Source organism: Eumetopias jubatus, unplaced genomic scaffold (assembly GCF_037043125.1).
Source record: "Eumetopias jubatus isolate StellerSeaLion01/CBP00866 unplaced genomic scaffold, mEumJub1_p1.0 scaffold_17, whole genome shotgun sequence".
NCBI classification, from domain to species: Eukaryota; Metazoa; Chordata; class Mammalia; order Carnivora; family Otariidae; genus Eumetopias; species Eumetopias jubatus.
The window spans coordinates 9,734,365-9,751,673 of record NW_028274823.1 but is presented as its reverse complement, the minus strand read 5'-3'; the positions used below and the strand labels follow the sequence as shown (position 1 = coordinate 9,751,673).

Here is a 17,309-nt window from a genome sequence, read left to right as displayed (position 1 = left end):
GTCCTCCACCTTGCTTACCGAGGTGCACCGTGTCCTGGGATTTTGGCATAACCAAGTCAGTATGCACCAGAAGCCAATATTTTGGTGATGAAGGCAAGGGTCTTGGCATGCACCAGTAGCTTTAGTGCTCCATACTGGGTGTGCCCAGTTTGGATTAGGGCTGTCCACCACGTCACCTCCATCCAGGTCCTGGGGTGTTTCTTTCCACTGGAAAGTCCTTAGCCTTGAGCCGATTGGGATGTCTCTGCTCCTTTACCTGTGGTGAAGATTAACCTCTGGGCATGTTGACAGGTCATTACCTGCCCAAGGAACTTATGCCAGAAAGAAACCCCTGGGGTTTCTCTATCTTTTAAGCTTATGAGCTAAAGTTACAGATGGAGGAGGATTTCTGTTTTTATCCCTCGGGGACTGATTCAGGTTTGGCCCTGAAGCTGGTGAGAGGAGGGGACCGGTGTCAGGGCCGCGTGGAGGTCCTGTACCGAGGCTCCTGGGGCACCGTGTGTGACGATGACTGGGACACCAATGAGGCCCACGTGGTCTGCAGGCAGCTGGGCTGTGGCTCGGCCACTTCGGCCCCTGGAAGTGCCCGTTTTGGTCAAGGCTCAGGGCCAATTTTCTTAGACAACCTGTGCTGCTGTGGCCATGAGTCCTACCTGTGGAGCTGCCCTCACAATGGCTGGAACTCGCACAACTGTGGCCACTCAGAGGATGCGGGTGTCATCTGCTCAGGTGGGGATGAAATATACCCATCTCTGTCTCTGAGAGGGTCTTTGAGGGGAAGAAACACACTAACCACAGAAGGCCCACATCCAACACTCTGAGATATTTTGTGCCTCCCAAGTTTTCTAAGGCAGCAGGCCACTGAAGTACAATGGAAAGGAAAGTGTAGGGTCAGCAGTCCTCGCCTGTTTGGCCATCAACAGAGAAGGGCCAAGATTACTTTGCAGCAACATGGCATAGTGGGTGAAAGGACCATCCCCAGTTCCGCGGGCAGAAAAAAATGGGCCTCTTCCATCCTTCCTACAGGATCATCTGCTCAGTCTACACCCCATTTCCCAGGGCCTTAGATATCAAGGTGCAGCTTTTGGGAGTATGGTTGGAAAATGAACCACCTTCACGCCTTCATGGTGATATTCTTCTGAGTCCTCCATGAAGCCGATTCGGAGAACAGGATTGCAGTCTACATTGCGAATATGGGAGGGCAGTGAAGAGCAGTTGGGAAGTGGGGAAGGTACAGGGAATGGCAACTCACTACTACGGGGAATGCTAAATACATAGGTATATGGCCATCGAATTGACTCCCTACATAAATGGAGAAAAACCATGTAAAGACTGGGAGCTTTGCACCTGGGCTGGTGGAATTGGGGTCTATCTAGACCAACTGCCCGGATTCATTCTTGCTGTTCATAGGCAGAGCACAGGCAATGGATTTGGTGGTCCTTTCTGGGCCTGGCAGGGACATTCCACCTCCTTGAATGTCAGTCCTGAGGCCCAGCAAGGCCGACAGGGCAGCAGGACAAAGGGTGGGGCTCCGAGAGGACTGAGTGGTTCAGGGTGGGCCCTGCCTCTGTCCACCTGAGGGCATGTGGAAGCTTGATCTCAGGAGGTATCAGCTGTTTCTTAAACCATCGGTCCATTTGGGCCACCTGTGTGCTGTGTGTCTGATTCGTGATTTTTTTGTCACACCTGATCCATCTTAGTCCACGATCCAACCCGGTGAGTCCTTACCCACCCTACTCAGGCTTGTCTCTCTGCACACCCATCCATCTTCGTCCCAGGGTAGTCAATCACTGCTCTGTGTCAAACCTGGGAGCACCTTAATTTTCTCCACTGTCAATGAGATCCTGGGAATTGGTTCTTAAGTAGGCATGGGATTCACAAGAGTCTCATCTTCCCGTCAATCCATGAGGTTTCAGCCAATATATGGAAACTGTCCCAAGAATTGGCTGCCTGCAGTTAGAGATAACTGGCCACTTGTGTCATGAATCTCAGCTGCAATACAGTCTGGGCTGCCAAGTTGAGTGGGAGAATGGACGCTGATGACCACTGACTTCCCACTGAAAAGCCACCAGGTCAAGCTGGTTCCTCTCCTTTACTCAATGCTTGCAAAGACCTCCAATTCTGTGGAGTCATATCTGCGTCCAAGGAGGCCTGCACAGCATTTCCTAGGGATGGGAGTGCAATGGGTGATGGAGGTGCTCTAGGTACTGGGATACCTAGTTGGCTCCATGTTGACCATCAATGCACCTGGCTCTTTATCCCAAGCTTCATGTATGGCTAAACTCTCAGATCTACATGAGTCAAGATAGAAGGTGGTAAAGTTTTTCTAAGGGACAAAAGAACATGAGAGGCTTGAGATGTAGTGGGAACTGGCTGACCTCGCAAGCCCTTTTCCCAGAAATGGTAGGGGAGCAGTGGACTTTGCACAGCACACCCAGGTGGAAGGTGGCAGGATGTAAATGGACACCTATCCCGATGCCTGCCCATAACAGGTTTCCAAAAGTGCTTTCCATGATGTCTAGCTCTGTTTTTTTTTTCCTTTGTTGTCATATCCAGACACCACCTGGATCACCAGCTCCACAGCTTCAATAACAGAATTAGGTGAGTATTTCGATCTTTTCTCCTAGGATCATTCTCGGTTTCTAGATAACGTTTGGTTTTGGAAGCAACAGGAGCCATCTCAGTGTGTATCTTTCCTTATCCTAGTCCGTGTGTCTGTGTGTGTGTGTGTGTGTGTGTGTGTGTACAGCTGGGGGATAAAGAAGACTCTGAAGATCAGATCCTGGGCCTGATCTTAGAGGTTGTCCTGCTGACTCCATTGGAATATATTCAGGAAACGTCCTCCCCAGGTGCTCAGGATAAGCCCTGGAGGCCTCTCAAGGGCTTGGAACACACTTCTCTGCTGGCTCCCAGTCCCATGGGGTAGAGCCCTGAGAAGAGGAGGGCTATGTGCTGGTCCTCCACTTTGCCTACCGAGTTGCACCATGTCCTGGGATTTTGGCAGAACCAAGTCAGGATGGCTCTGAAGCCAATAGTTTGGTAATGAAGGCAAGGACTTGGCATGTACCAGTAGCTTTAGAGCTCCATACTGGGTGTGCCCAGTGTGGATTAGGCCAGACCACCACATAACCTCCATCCATGTCATGGGGTGCTTTTTCCCATTGCAACATCTTTAACCATGAGCCGATTGGGGTGTCTCTGCTCCATTACCCGTGGTGAAGATTAACATCTGGGCATGTTGAAAGATCAATACCTGCCCAGAGCCCTTAGGCCAGGATGAAGCCCCTGGGTCTTCCCAATGTTTTAAGCTTATGAGCTTAAGGTACAGATGGAGGAGGATTTCTGTTCTTTATCCCTCAGGGACTGAGTCAGGTTTGGCCCTGAGGCTGGTGAGCGGAGGGGACCAGTGTCAGGGCCGCGTGGAGGTCCTGTACCGAGGCTCCTGGGGCACCGTGTGTGACGACGACTGGGACACCAATGACGCCCACGTGGTCTGCAGGCAGCTGGGCTGTGGCTGGGCCACGTCGGCCCCTGGAAGTGCCCGTTTTGGTCAAGGCTCAGGGCCAATTCTCCTAGACAACCTTCGCTGCTCTGGCCATGAGTCGTACCTGTGGAGCTGCCCTCACAATGGCTGGAACTCGCACAACTGTGGCCACGGAGAAGATGCTGGTGTCATCTGCTCAGGTGGGGATGAAATATACCCATCTCTCTCTCCTAGATGGTCTTTGAGGGGAAGAAACACACTATCCACAAAAGGCCCACATCCAACAGTCTGAGATATTCTGCGCCTCCCAAGGTTTCTAGAGGCAGCAGGCCACTGAAGTACAATGGAAAAGAAAGTGTAGGGTCAGCGGTCCTCGCCTGTTTGGGCATCAACAGAGAAAGGCCAACATTACTTTGCAGTGACAAGGCATAGTGGGTGAAAGGAACATCCCCAGTTCAGTGGGCAGAAGACAACGGGCCACTTCCTTCCTACAGGATCATCTGCTCAGTCTACACCCCATTTCCCAGGGCCTTACATATCAAGGTGCACCTCTTGGGAGTATGGTTGGAATATGAACCACTTTCTCACCTTCATGGTTATATTCCTCTGAGTCCTCCAGGAAGCCAATTCGGAGATAAGGATTGCGGTGTACATTGTGAATTTCGGAGGGCAATGAAGAGCAGTTGGGAAGTAGGGACGGTACAGGGAATAGCAACTCACGACTACAGGGAATGCTAAAGAAACCTATCGGAATATGGCCATCGAGTTGACTCCCTGTAGAAACGGAGAAAAACCATGTAAAGCCTGGGAGCATTGCACCTGGGCTGGTGGAATTGGAGTCTTACTAGACCAACTGCCCGGAATCAGTCTTGGCGTCCTATTCAGAGGGAATGAATGGCTTTGGTGTCCTGTCCTGGGCCTCGAAGGGACATTCCACCTCCTGGTATATCAGCCCTCAGGCCCAGCAAAGCAGACAATGGCAGCAGGACAACGAGTGTGGCTCCCAGAGGACTGAGAGTTTCAGGGTGGGCCCTGGCTCTGTCCACTCAAGAGCATGTGGAAATATGATCTCAGGACGTATAGGCTGAATTTCTTGAAACGTTGGTCTATTTGGGCACCTTTGTGCTCTGTGTCTGACTCGTGTTTCTTTCTCACAGCTGCTCTGTCTCCGTCCACGATCCAGCCAGGTGAGTCCTCGGCCACCCTACTCAGGCTTGTCTCTGGCCACCCATTCCCTCCCCATCCCCCACCCCCCCAGGCTGGTCAAGCCACTGCTCTCTGTCAAACCTGGGAGCACCTTAATTTTCCCCCCTGTCACCGAGATCCTAGCAGGTGGTTCTTCACTAGGCAAGGGATTCACAAGAATCTTATCTTCTCATCAGTCCATGAGGTTTCATGCAGTATGTGGAAACTGGCCCAAGAGGTTACGGCCTGCCGTTTCAGAGACCTGGCCACTTGTGCCATGAATCTCAGCTGCAATACAATCCGGGCTGACAGGTTGAGTGGGGGAATGGGCACTGATGACCCCTGACTTCCCACTGAAGAGCCACCAGGGCAAGCTGTTTCCTTCCCTTACTCATTCTTGCAAAGGCCTCTGATTCTGTCGAGTCTTTTCTGCCTCCAAGGAGGCCTGCACAGCATTTCCTGGGGATGGGAGTGCAATGGGTGATGGAGGTGCTCTAGGTACTGGGATACCCAGTTGGCTCCTCCTTGACCCCCAATGTCCCTGACTTTTTTTCCCAAGCTTCAGATATTGTAAACCCTCAGATCTACATGAGTCAAGAGGGACAGGTGGCAAAGGTTTGCTAAGGGACAAAAGAACATGCCATGCTTAGAGATGTAGAGGAACCTGGCTGACCTCACAAGGTCTTTGTCCCAGAAATGCTAGGGGAGCAGGGGACTTTGTACAGCACACCCAGGTGGAAGGTGGCAGGATGCAGACGGGCAACTGTCACGAAGTCTGCCAAAAACAGCTTTCAAAAAATGCTTTCCATGATGTCTAACTCTGGTGTTTACCTTTATTGCCATATCCAGACACCGACTGGATCACCAGCTCCACGGCTTCAGCAACAGAATTAGGTGAGTATTTCAGTCCTCTCTCCTAGGATCATTCTGAGCTTCTAGATAACTTTTGGGTTTTGATGGGACGGGAGCCATCTCATGGTGTGTCTTTCCTGGTCATTGTCCGTGTGTGTGTGTGTGTGTGTGTGTGTGTGTGTGTGTGTGTGTGTACTGCTGAGGGATAGAGAGCGAAGCCCCTTAAGATCAGATCCTGGGTCTGATCTTAGACGGTGGCCTGCCGACTGCATGGGGATCCTGGGCTTATTTTCAGGAAGGATCCTCCCCCCAATGCTCAGAGTAAGCCCTGGAGACCTCTCAGGTGCAGCTGGGCCCACGCTTGTCCTTTGGCTCCCAAGCCCTGGGGTAGAGCCCTGAGAAGAGGAGGGCCATGTGCTGGTCCTTCACCTTGCATGCCGAGGTGCACCGTGTCCAGGGATTTGGGCAGAACCTAGTCAGGATACCCCAGAAGCCAATAAGTTGCCCATTAAGGTACAGGTCTTGGCATGTAGCAGTAGCTTTAGAGCTCCAGACTGGGTGTGCCCAGTGTGGACTAGGCCTATCCAGCATGTCACCTCCCTCAAGGTCCTGGGGTGCCTCTTTCCACTGGAGCGTGTTTAGCCTTGAGCCAATTGGGGTTTCTCTGTTCCTTACCTGTGGTGAAGATTAACATCTGGTCATGCTGAAAGTTCATTCCTGCCCAGGGGACTTAGGCCAGGATGAAGCCCCTGGGTCTTCCCAATGTTTTTAAGCTTATGAGCTTAAGATACAGATGGAGGAGGATTTCTGTTCTTTATCCCTCAGGGACTGAGTCAGGTTTGGCCCTGAGGCTGGTGAGCGGAGGGGACCGGTGTCAGGGCCGCGTGGAGGTCCTGTACCGAGGCTCCTGGGGCACCGTGTGTGACGACGACTGGGACACCAATGACGCCCACGTGGTCTGCAGGCAGCTGGGCTGTGGCTGGGCCACGTCGGCCCCTGGAAGTGCCCGTTTTGGTCAAGGCTCAGGGCCAATTCTCCTAGACAACCTTCGCTGCTCTGGCCATGAGTCGTACCTGTGGAGCTGCCCTCACAATGGCTGGAACTCGCACAACTGTGGCCACGGAGAAGATGCTGGTGTCATCTGCTCAGGTGGGGATGAAATATACCCATCTCTCTCTCCTAGATGGTCTTTGAGGGGAAGAAACACACTATCCACAAAAGGCCCACATCCAACAGTCTGAGATATTCTGCGCCTCCCAAGGTTTCTAGAGGCAGCAGGCCACTGAAGTACAATGGAAAAGAAAGTGTAGGGTCAGCGGTCCTCGCCTGTTTGGGCATCAACAGAGAAAGGCCAACATTACTTTGCAGTGACAAGGCATAGTGGGTGAAAGGAACATCCCCAGTTCAGTGGGCAGAAGACAACGGGCCTCTTCCTTCCTACAGGATCATCTGCTCAGTCTACACCCCATTTCCCAGGGCCTTACATATCAAGGTGCACCTCTTGGGAGTATGGTTGGAATATGAACCACTTTCTCACCTTCATGGTTATATTCCTCTGAGTCCTCCAGGAAGCCAATTCGGAGATAAGGATTGCGGTGTACATTGTGAATTTCGGAGGGCAATGAAGAGCAGTTGGGAAGTAGGGACGGTACAGGGAATAGCAACTCACGACTACAGGGAATGCTAAAGAAACCTATCGGAATATGGCCATCGAGTTGACTCCCTGTAGAAATGGAGAAAAACCATGTAAAGCCTGGGAGCATTGCACCTGGGCTGGTGGAATTGGAGTCTTACTAGACCAACTGCCCGGAATCAGTCTTGGCGTCCTATTCAGAGGGAATGAATGGCTTTGGTGTCCTGTCCTGGGCCTCGAAGGGACATTCCACCTCCTGGTATATCAGCCCTCAGGCCCAGCAAAGCAGACAATGGCAGCAGGACAACGAGTGTGGCTCCCAGAGGACTGAGAGTTTCAGGGTGGGCCCTGGCTCTGTCCACTCAAGAGCATGTGGAAATATGATCTCAGGACGTATAGGCTGAATTTCTTGAAACGTTGGTCTATTTGGGCACCTTTGTGCTCTGTGTCTGACTCGTGTTTCTTTCTCACAGCTGCTCTGTCTCCGTCCACGATCCAGCCAGGTGAGTCCTCGGCCACCCTACTCAGGCTTGTCTCTGCCCACCCATTCCCTCCCCATCCCCCACCCCCCCAGGCTGGTCAAGCCACTGCTCTCTGTCAAACCTGGGAGCACCTTAATTTCCCCCCCTGTCACCGAGATCCTAGCAGGTGGTTCTTCACTAGGCAAGGGATTCACAAGAATCTTATCTTCTCATCAGTCCACGAGGTTTCATGCAGTATGTGGAAACTGGCCCAAGAGGTTACGGCCTGCCGTTTCAGAGACCTGGCCACTTGTGCCATGAATCTCAGCTGCAATACAATCCGGGCTGACAGGTTGAGTGGGGGAATGGGCACTGATGACCCCTGACTTCCCACTGAAGAGCCACCAGGGCAAGCTGTTTCCTTCCCTTACTCATTCTTACAAAGGCCTCTGATTCTGTCGAGTCTTTTCTGCCTCCAAGGAGGCCTGCACAGCATTTCCTGGGGATGGGAGTGCAATGGGTGATGGAGGTGCTCTAGGTACTGGGATACCCAGTTGGCTCCTCCTTGACCCCCAATGTCCCTGACTTTTTTTTCCAAGCTTCAGATATTGTAAACCCTCAGATCTACATGAGTCAAGAGGGACAGGTGGCAAAGGTTTGCTAAGGGACAAAAGAACATGCCATGCTTAGAGATGTAGAGGAACCTGGCTGACCTCACAAGGTCTTTGTCCCAGAAATGCTAGGGGAGCAGGGGACTTTGTACAGCACACCCAGGTGGAAGGTGGCAGGATGCAGACGGGCAACTGTCACGAAGTCTGCCAAAAACAGCTTTCAAAAAATGCTTTCCATGATGTCTAACTCTGGTGTTTACCTTTATTGCCATATCCAGACACCGACTGGATCACCAGCTCCACGGCTTCAGCAACAGAATTAGGTGAGTATTTCAGTCCTCTCTCCTAGGATCATTCTGAGCTTCTAGATAACTTTTGGGTTTTGATGGGACGGGAGCCATCTCATGGTGTGTCTTTCCTGGTCATTGTCCGTGTGTGTGTGTGTGTGTGTGTGTGTGTGTGTGTGTGTGTGTGTACTGCTGAGGGATAGAGAGCGAAGCCCCTTAAGATCAGATCCTGGGTCTGATCTTAGACGGTGGCCTGCCGACTGCATGGGGATCCTGGGCTTATTTTCAGGAAGGATCCTCCCCCCAATGCTCAGAGTAAGCCCTGGAGACCTCTCAGGTGCAGCTGGGCCCACGCTTGTCCTTTGGCTCCCAAGCCCTGGGGTAGAGCCCTGAGAAGAGGAGGGCCATGTGCTGGTCCTTCACCTTGCATGCCGAGGTGCACCGTGTCCAGGGATTTGGGCAGAACCTAGTCAGGATACCCCAGAAGCCAATAAGTTGCCCATTAAGGTACAGGTCTTGGCATGTAGCAGTAGCTTTAGAGCTCCAGACTGGGTGTGCCCAGTGTGGACTAGGCCTATCCAGCATGTCACCTCCCTCAAGGTCCTGGGGTGCCTCTTTCCACTGGAGCGTGTTTAGCCTTGAGCCAATTGGGGTTTCTCTGTTCCTTACCTGTGGTGAAGATTAACATCTGGTCATGCTGAAAGTTCATTCCTGCCCAGGGGACTTAGGCCAGGATGAAGCCCCTGGGTCTTCCCAATGTTTTTAAGCTTATGAGCTTAAGATACAGATGGAGGAGGATTTCTGTTCTTTATCCCTCAGGGACTGAGTCAGGTTTGGCCCTGAGGCTGGTGAGCGGAGGGGACCGGTGTCAGGGCCGCGTGGAGGTCCTGTACCGAGGCTCCTGGGGCACCGTGTGTGACGACGACTGGGACACCAATGACGCCCACGTGGTCTGCAGGCAGCTGGGCTGTGGCTGGGCCACGTCGGCCCCTGGAAGTGCCCGTTTTGGTCAAGGCTCAGGGCCAATTCTCCTAGACAACCTTCGCTGCTCTGGCCATGAGTCGTACCTGTGGAGCTGCCCTCACAATGGCTGGAACTCGCACAACTGTGGCCACGGAGAAGATGCTGGTGTCATCTGCTCAGGTGGGGATGAAATATACCCATCTCTCTCTCCTAGATGGTCTTTGAGGGGAAGAAACACACTATCCACAAAAGGCCCACATCCAACAGTCTGAGATATTCTGCGCCTCCCAAGGTTTCTAGAGGCAGCAGGCCACTGAAGTACAATGGAAAAGAAAGTGTAGGGTCAGCGGTCCTCGCCTGTTTGGGCATCAACAGAGAAAGGCCAACATTACTTTGCAGTGACAAGGCATAGTGGGTGAAAGGAACATCCCCAGTTCAGTGGGCAGAAGACAACGGGCCTCTTCCTTCCTACAGGATCATCTGCTCAGTCTACACCCCATTTCCCAGGGCCTTACATATCAAGGTGCACCTCTTGGGAGTATGGTTGGAATATGAACCACTTTCTCACCTTCATGGTTATATTCCTCTGAGTCCTCCAGGAAGCCAATTCGGAGATAAGGATTGCGGTGTACATTGTGAATTTCGGAGGGCAATGAAGAGCAGTTGGGAAGTAGGGACGGTACAGGGAATAGCAACTCACGACTACAGGGAATGCTAAAGAAACCTATCGGAATATGGCCATCGAGTTGACTCCCTGTAGAAATGGAGAAAAACCATGTAAAGCCTGGGAGCATTGCACCTGGGCTGGTGGAATTGGAGTCTTACTAGACCAACTGCCCGGAATCAGTCTTGGCGTCCTATTCAGAGGGAATGAATGGCTTTGGTGTCCTGTCCTGGGCCTCGAAGGGACATTCCACCTCCTGGTATATCAGCCCTCAGGCCCAGCAAAGCAGACAATGGCAGCAGGACAACGAGTGTGGCTCCCAGAGGACTGAGAGTTTCAGGGTGGGCCCTGGCTCTGTCCACTCAAGAGCATGTGGAAATATGATCTCAGGACGTATAGGCTGAATTTCTTGAAACGTTGGTCTATTTGGGCACCTTTGTGCTCTGTGTCTGACTCGTGTTTCTTTCTCACAGCTGCTCTGTCTCCGTCCACGATCCAGCCAGGTGAGTCCTCGGCCACCCTACTCAGGCTTGTCTCTGCCCACCCATTCCCTCCCCATCCCCCACCCCCCCAGGCTGGTCAAGCCACTGCTCTCTGTCAAACCTGGGAGCACCTTAATTTCCCCCCCTGTCACCGAGATCCTAGCAGGTGGTTCTTCACTAGGCAAGGGATTCACAAGAATCTTATCTTCTCATCAGTCCACGAGGTTTCATGCAGTATGTGGAAACTGGCCCAAGAGGTTACGGCCTGCCGTTTCAGAGACCTGGCCACTTGTGCCATGAATCTCAGCTGCAATACAATCCGGGCTGACAGGTTGAGTGGGGGAATGGGCACTGATGACCCCTGACTTCCCACTGAAGAGCCACCAGGGCAAGCTGTTTCCTTCCCTTACTCATTCTTGCAAAGGCCTCTGATTCTGTCGAGTCTTTTCTGCCTCCAAGGAGGCCTGCACAGCATTTCCTGGGGATGGGAGTGCAATGGGTGATGGAGGTGCTCTAGGTACTGGGATACCCAGTTGGCTCCTCCTTGACCCCCAATGTCCCTGACTTTTTTTTCCAAGCTTCAGATATTGTAAACCCTCAGATCTACATGAGTCAAGAGGGACAGGTGGCAAAGGTTTGCTAAGGGACAAAAGAACATGCCATGCTTAGAGATGTAGAGGAACCTGGCTGACCTCACAAGGTCTTTGTCCCAGAAATGCTAGGGGAGCAGGGGACTTTGTACAGCACACCCAGGTGGAAGGTGGCAGGATGCAGACGGGCAACTGTCACGAAGTCTGCCAAAAACAGCTTTCAAAAAATGCTTTCCATGATGTCTAACTCTGGTGTTTACCTTTATTGCCATATCCAGACACCGACTGGATCACCAGCTCCACGGCTTCAGCAACAGAATTAGGTGAGTATTTCAGTCCTCTCTCCTAGGATCATTCTGAGCTTCTAGATAACTTTTGGGTTTTGATGGGACGGGAGCCATCTCATGGTGTGTCTTTCCTGGTCATTGTCCGTGTGTGTGTGTGTGTGTGTGTGTGTGTGTGTGTGTGTGTGTGTGTACTGCTGAGGGATAGAGAGCGAAGCCCCTTAAGATCAGATCCTGGGTCTGATCTTAGACGGTGGCCTGCCGACTGCATGGGGATCCTGGGCTTATTTTCAGGAAGGATCCTCCCCCCAATGCTCAGAGTAAGCCCTGGAGACCTCTCAGGTGCAGCTGGGCCCACGCTTGTCCTTTGGCTCCCAAGCCCTGGGGTAGAGCCCTGAGAAGAGGAGGGCCATGTGCTGGTCCTTCACCTTGCATGCCGAGGTGCACCGTGTCCAGGGATTTGGGCAGAACCTAGTCAGGATACCCCAGAAGCCAATAAGTTGCCCATTAAGGTACAGGTCTTGGCATGTAGCAGTAGCTTTAGAGCTCCAGACTGGGTGTGCCCAGTGTGGACTAGGCCTATCCAGCATGTCACCTCCCTCAAGGTCCTGGGGTGCCTCTTTCCACTGGAGCGTGTTTAGCCTTGAGCCAATTGGGGTTTCTCTGTTCCTTACCTGTGGTGAAGATTAACATCTGGTCATGCTGAAAGTTCATTCCTGCCCAGGGGACTTAGGCCAGGATGAAGCCCCTGGGTCTTCCCAATGTTTTTAAGCTTATGAGCTTAAGATACAGATGGAGGAGGATTTCTGTTCTTTATCCCTCAGGGACTGAGTCAGGTTTGGCCCTGAGGCTGGTGAGCGGAGGGGACCGGTGTCAGGGCCGCGTGGAGGTCCTGTACCGAGGCTCCTGGGGCACCGTGTGTGACGACGACTGGGACACCAATGACGCCCACGTGGTCTGCAGGCAGCTGGGCTGTGGCTGGGCCACGTCGGCCCCTGGAAGTGCCCGTTTTGGTCAAGGCTCAGGGCCAATTCTCCTAGACAACCTTCGCTGCTCTGGCCATGAGTCGTACCTGTGGAGCTGCCCTCACAATGGCTGGAACTCGCACAACTGTGGCCACGGAGAAGATGCTGGTGTCATCTGCTCAGGTGGGGATGAAATATACCCATCTCTCTCTCCTAGATGGTCTTTGAGGGGAAGAAACACACTATCCACAAAAGGCCCACATCCAACAGTCTGAGATATTCTGCGCCTCCCAAGGTTTCTAGAGGCAGCAGGCCACTGAAGTACAATGGAAAAGAAAGTGTAGGGTCAGCGGTCCTCGCCTGTTTGGGCATCAACAGAGAAAGGCCAACATTACTTTGCAGTGACAAGGCATAGTGGGTGAAAGGAACATCCCCAGTTCAGTGGGCAGAAGACAACGGGCCTCTTCCTTCCTACAGGATCATCTGCTCAGTCTACACCCCATTTCCCAGGGCCTTACATATCAAGGTGCACCTCTTGGGAGTATGGTTGGAATATGAACCACTTTCTCACCTTCATGGTTATATTCCTCTGAGTCCTCCAGGAAGCCAATTCGGAGATAAGGATTGCGGTGTACATTGTGAATTTCGGAGGGCAATGAAGAGCAGTTGGGAAGTAGGGACGGTACAGGGAATAGCAACTCACGACTACAGGGAATGCTAAAGAAACCTATCGGAATATGGCCATCGAGTTGACTCCCTGTAGAAATGGAGAAAAACCATGTAAAGCCTGGGAGCATTGCACCTGGGCTGGTGGAATTGGAGTCTTACTAGACCAACTGCCCGGAATCAGTCTTGGCGTCCTATTCAGAGGGAATGAATGGCTTTGGTGTCCTGTCCTGGGCCTCGAAGGGACATTCCACCTCCTGGTATATCAGCCCTCAGGCCCAGCAAAGCAGACAATGGCAGCAGGACAACGAGTGTGGCTCCCAGAGGACTGAGAGTTTCAGGGTGGGCCCTGGCTCTGTCCACTCAAGAGCATGTGGAAATATGATCTCAGGACGTATAGGCTGAATTTCTTGAAACGTTGGTCTATTTGGGCACCTTTGTGCTCTGTGTCTGACTCGTGTTTCTTTCTCACAGCTGCTCTGTCTCCGTCCACGATCCAGCCAGGTGAGTCCTCGGCCACCCTACTCAGGCTTGTCTCTGCCCACCCATTCCCTCCCCATCCCCCACCCCCCCAGGCTGGTCAAGCCACTGCTCTCTGTCAAACCTGGGAGCACCTTAATTTCCCCCCCTGTCACCGAGATCCTAGCAGGTGGTTCTTCACTAGGCAAGGGATTCACAAGAATCTTATCTTCTCATCAGTCCACGAGGTTTCATGCAGTATGTGGAAACTGGCCCAAGAGGTTACGGCCTGCCGTTTCAGAGACCTGGCCACTTGTGCCATGAATCTCAGCTGCAATACAATCCGGGCTGACAGGTTGAGTGGGGGAATGGGCACTGATGACCCCTGACTTCCCACTGAAGAGCCACCAGGGCAAGCTGTTTCCTTCCCTTACTCATTCTTGCAAAGGCCTCTGATTCTGTCGAGTCTTTTCTGCCTCCAAGGAGGCCTGCACAGCATTTCCTGGGGATGGGAGTGCAATGGGTGATGGAGGTGCTCTAGGTACTGGGATACCCAGTTGGCTCCTCCTTGACCCCCAATGTCCCTGACTTTTTTTTCCAAGCTTCAGATATTGTAAACCCTCAGATCTACATGAGTCAAGAGGGACAGGTGGCAAAGGTTTGCTAAGGGACAAAAGAACATGCCATGCTTAGAGATGTAGAGGAACCTGGCTGACCTCACAAGGTCTTTGTCCCAGAAATGCTAGGGGAGCAGGGGACTTTGTACAGCACACCCAGGTGGAAGGTGGCAGGATGCAGACGGGCAACTGTCACGAAGTCTGCCAAAAACAGCTTTCAAAAAATGCTTTCCATGATGTCTAACTCTGGTGTTTACCTTTATTGCCATATCCAGACACCGACTGGATCACCAGCTCCACGGCTTCAGCAACAGAATTAGGTGAGTATTTCAGTCCTCTCTCCTAGGATCATTCTGAGCTTCTAGATAACTTTTGGGTTTTGATGGGACGGGAGCCATCTCATGGTGTGTCTTTCCTGGTCATTGTCCGTGTGTGTGTGTGTGTGTGTGTGTGTGTGTGTGTGTGTGTGTGTGTGTGTGTACTGCTGAGGGATAGAGAGCGAAGCCCCTTAAGATCAGATCCTGGGTCTGATCTTAGACGGTGGCCTGCCGACTGCATGGGGATCCTGGGCTTATTTTCAGGAAGGATCCTCCCCCCAATGCTCAGAGTAAGCCCTGGAGACCTCTCAGGTGCAGCTGGGCCCACGCTTGTCCTTTGGCTCCCAAGCCCTGGGGTAGAGCCCTGAGAAGAGGAGGGCCATGTGCTGGTCCTTCACCTTGCATGCCGAGGTGCACCGTGTCCAGGGATTTGGGCAGAACCTAGTCAGGATACCCCAGAAGCCAATAAGTTGCCCATTAAGGTACAGGTCTTGGCATGTAGCAGTAGCTTTAGAGCTCCAGACTGGGTGTGCCCAGTGTGGACTAGGCCTATCCAGCATGTCACCTCCCTCAAGGTCCTGGGGTGCCTCTTTCCACTGGAGCGTGTTTAGCCTTGAGCCAATTGGGGTTTCTCTGTTCCTTACCTGTGGTGAAGATTAACATCTGGTCATGCTGAAAGTTCATTCCTGCCCAGGGGACTTAGGCCAGGATGAAGCCCCTGGGTCTTCCCAATGTTTTTAAGCTTATGAGCTTAAGATACAGATGGAGGAGGATTTCTGTTCTTTATCCCTCAGGGACTGAGTCAGGTTTGGCCCTGAGGCTGGTGAGCGGAGGGGACCGGTGTCAGGGCCGCGTGGAGGTCCTGTACCGAGGCTCCTGGGGCACCGTGTGTGACGACGACTGGGACACCAATGACGCCCACGTGGTCTGCAGGCAGCTGGGCTGTGGCTGGGCCACGTCGGCCCCTGGAAGTGCCCGTTTTGGTCAAGGCTCAGGGCCAATTCTCCTAGACAACCTTCGCTGCTCTGGCCATGAGTCGTACCTGTGGAGCTGCCCTCACAATGGCTGGAACTCGCACAACTGTGGCCACGGAGAAGATGCTGGTGTCATCTGCTCAGGTGGGGATGAAATATACCCATCTCTCTCTCCTAGATGGTCTTTGAGGGGAAGAAACACACTATCCACAAAAGGCCCACATCCAACAGTCTGAGATATTCTGCGCCTCCCAAGGTTTCTAGAGGCAGCAGGCCACTGAAGTACAATGGAAAAGAAAGTGTAGGGTCAGCGGTCCTCGCCTGTTTGGGCATCAACAGAGAAAGGCCAACATTACTTTGCAGTGACAAGGCATAGTGGGTGAAAGGAACATCTCCAGTTCAGTGGGCAGAAGACAACGGGCCTCTTCCTTCCTACAGGATCATCTGCTCAGTCTACACCCCATTTCCCAGGGCCTTACATATCAAGGTGCACCTCTTGGGAGTATGGTTGGAATATGAACCACTTTCTCACCTTCATGGTTATATTCCTCTGAGTCCTCCAGGAAGCCAATTCGGAGATAAGGATTGCGGTGTACATTGTGAATTTCGGAGGGCAATGAAGAGCAGTTGGGAAGTAGGGACGGTACAGGGAATAGCAACTCACGACTACAGGGAATGCTAAAGAAACCTATCGGAATATGGCCATCGAGTTGACTCCCTGTAGAAATGGAGAAAAACCATGTAAAGCCTGGGAGCATTGCACCTGGGCTGGTGGAATTGGAGTCTTACTAGACCAACTGCCCGGAATCAGTCTTGGCGTCCTATTCAGAGGGAATGAATGGCTTTGGTGTCCTGTCCTGGGCCTCGAAGGGACATTCCACCTCCTGGTATATCAGCCCTCAGGCCCAGCAAAGCAGACAATGGCAGCAGGACAACGAGTGTGGCTCCCAGAGGACTGAGAGTTTCAGGGTGGGCCCTGGCTCTGTCCACTCAAGAGCATGTGGAAATATGATCTCAGGACGTATAGGCTGAATTTCTTGAAACGTTGGTCTATTTGGGCACCTTTGTGCTCTGTGTCTGACTCGTGTTTCTTTCTCACAGCTGCTCTGTCTCCGTCCACGATCCAGCCAGGTGAGTCCTCGGCCACCCTACTCAGGCTTGTCTCTGCCCACCCATTCCCTCCCCATCCCCCACCCCCCCCAGGCTGGTCAAGCCACTGCTCTCTGTCAAACCTGGGAGCACCTTAATTTCCCCCCCTGTCACCGAGATCCTAGCAGGTGGTTCTTCACTAGGCAAGGGATTCACAAGAATCTTATCTTCTCATCAGTCCACGAGGTTTCATGCAGTATGTGGAAACTGGCCCAAGAGGTTACGGCCTGCCGTTTCAGAGACCTGGCCACTTGTGCCATGAATCTCAGCTGCAATACAATCCGGGCTGACAGGTTGAGTGGGGGAATGGGCACTGATGACCCCTGACTTCCCACTGAAGAGCCACCAGGGCAAGCTGTTTCCTTCCCTTACTCATTCTTGCAAAGGCCTCTGATTCTGTCGAGTCTTTTCTGCCTCCAAGGAGGCCTGCACAGCATTTCCTGGGGATGGGAGTGCAATGGGTGATGGAGGTGCTCTAGGTACTGGGATACCCAGTTGGCTCCTCCTTGACCCCCAATGTCCCTGACTTTTTTTTCCAAGCTTCAGATATTGTAAACCCTCAGATCTACATGAGTCAAGAGGGACAGGTGGCAAAGGTTTGCTAAGGGACAAAAGAACATGCCATGCTTAGAGATGTAGAGGAACCTGGCTGACCTCACAAGGTCT

At 52.5% G+C, this 17,309-nt stretch overlaps 1 protein-coding gene across 1 annotated transcript in view; it reads left to right on the top strand.

The window, feature by feature from the left end:
* The first annotated feature begins 374 nt into the window (after window positions 1–374).
* Window positions 375–17,309, top strand: part of DMBT1 (deleted in malignant brain tumors 1) — a 53,299-nt gene continuing 36,364 nt past the window's right edge. Inside the window, exons 1-10 of the mRNA XM_088020110.1 lie at window positions 375–766; window positions 1,961–1,978; window positions 3,335–3,684; window positions 4,710–4,746; window positions 6,321–6,670; window positions 9,333–9,656; window positions 12,321–12,644; window positions 13,602–13,631; window positions 13,888–13,903; window positions 15,289–15,675. Coding sequence (XP_087876236.1) covers window positions 375–766; window positions 1,961–1,978; window positions 3,335–3,684; window positions 4,710–4,746; window positions 6,321–6,670; window positions 9,333–9,656; window positions 12,321–12,644; window positions 13,602–13,631; window positions 13,888–13,903; window positions 15,289–15,675 — 2,228 coding nt within the window. The remainder of the gene's footprint in view (window positions 767–1,960; window positions 1,979–3,334; window positions 3,685–4,709; window positions 4,747–6,320; window positions 6,671–9,332; window positions 9,657–12,320; window positions 12,645–13,601; window positions 13,632–13,887; window positions 13,904–15,288; window positions 15,676–17,309) is intronic.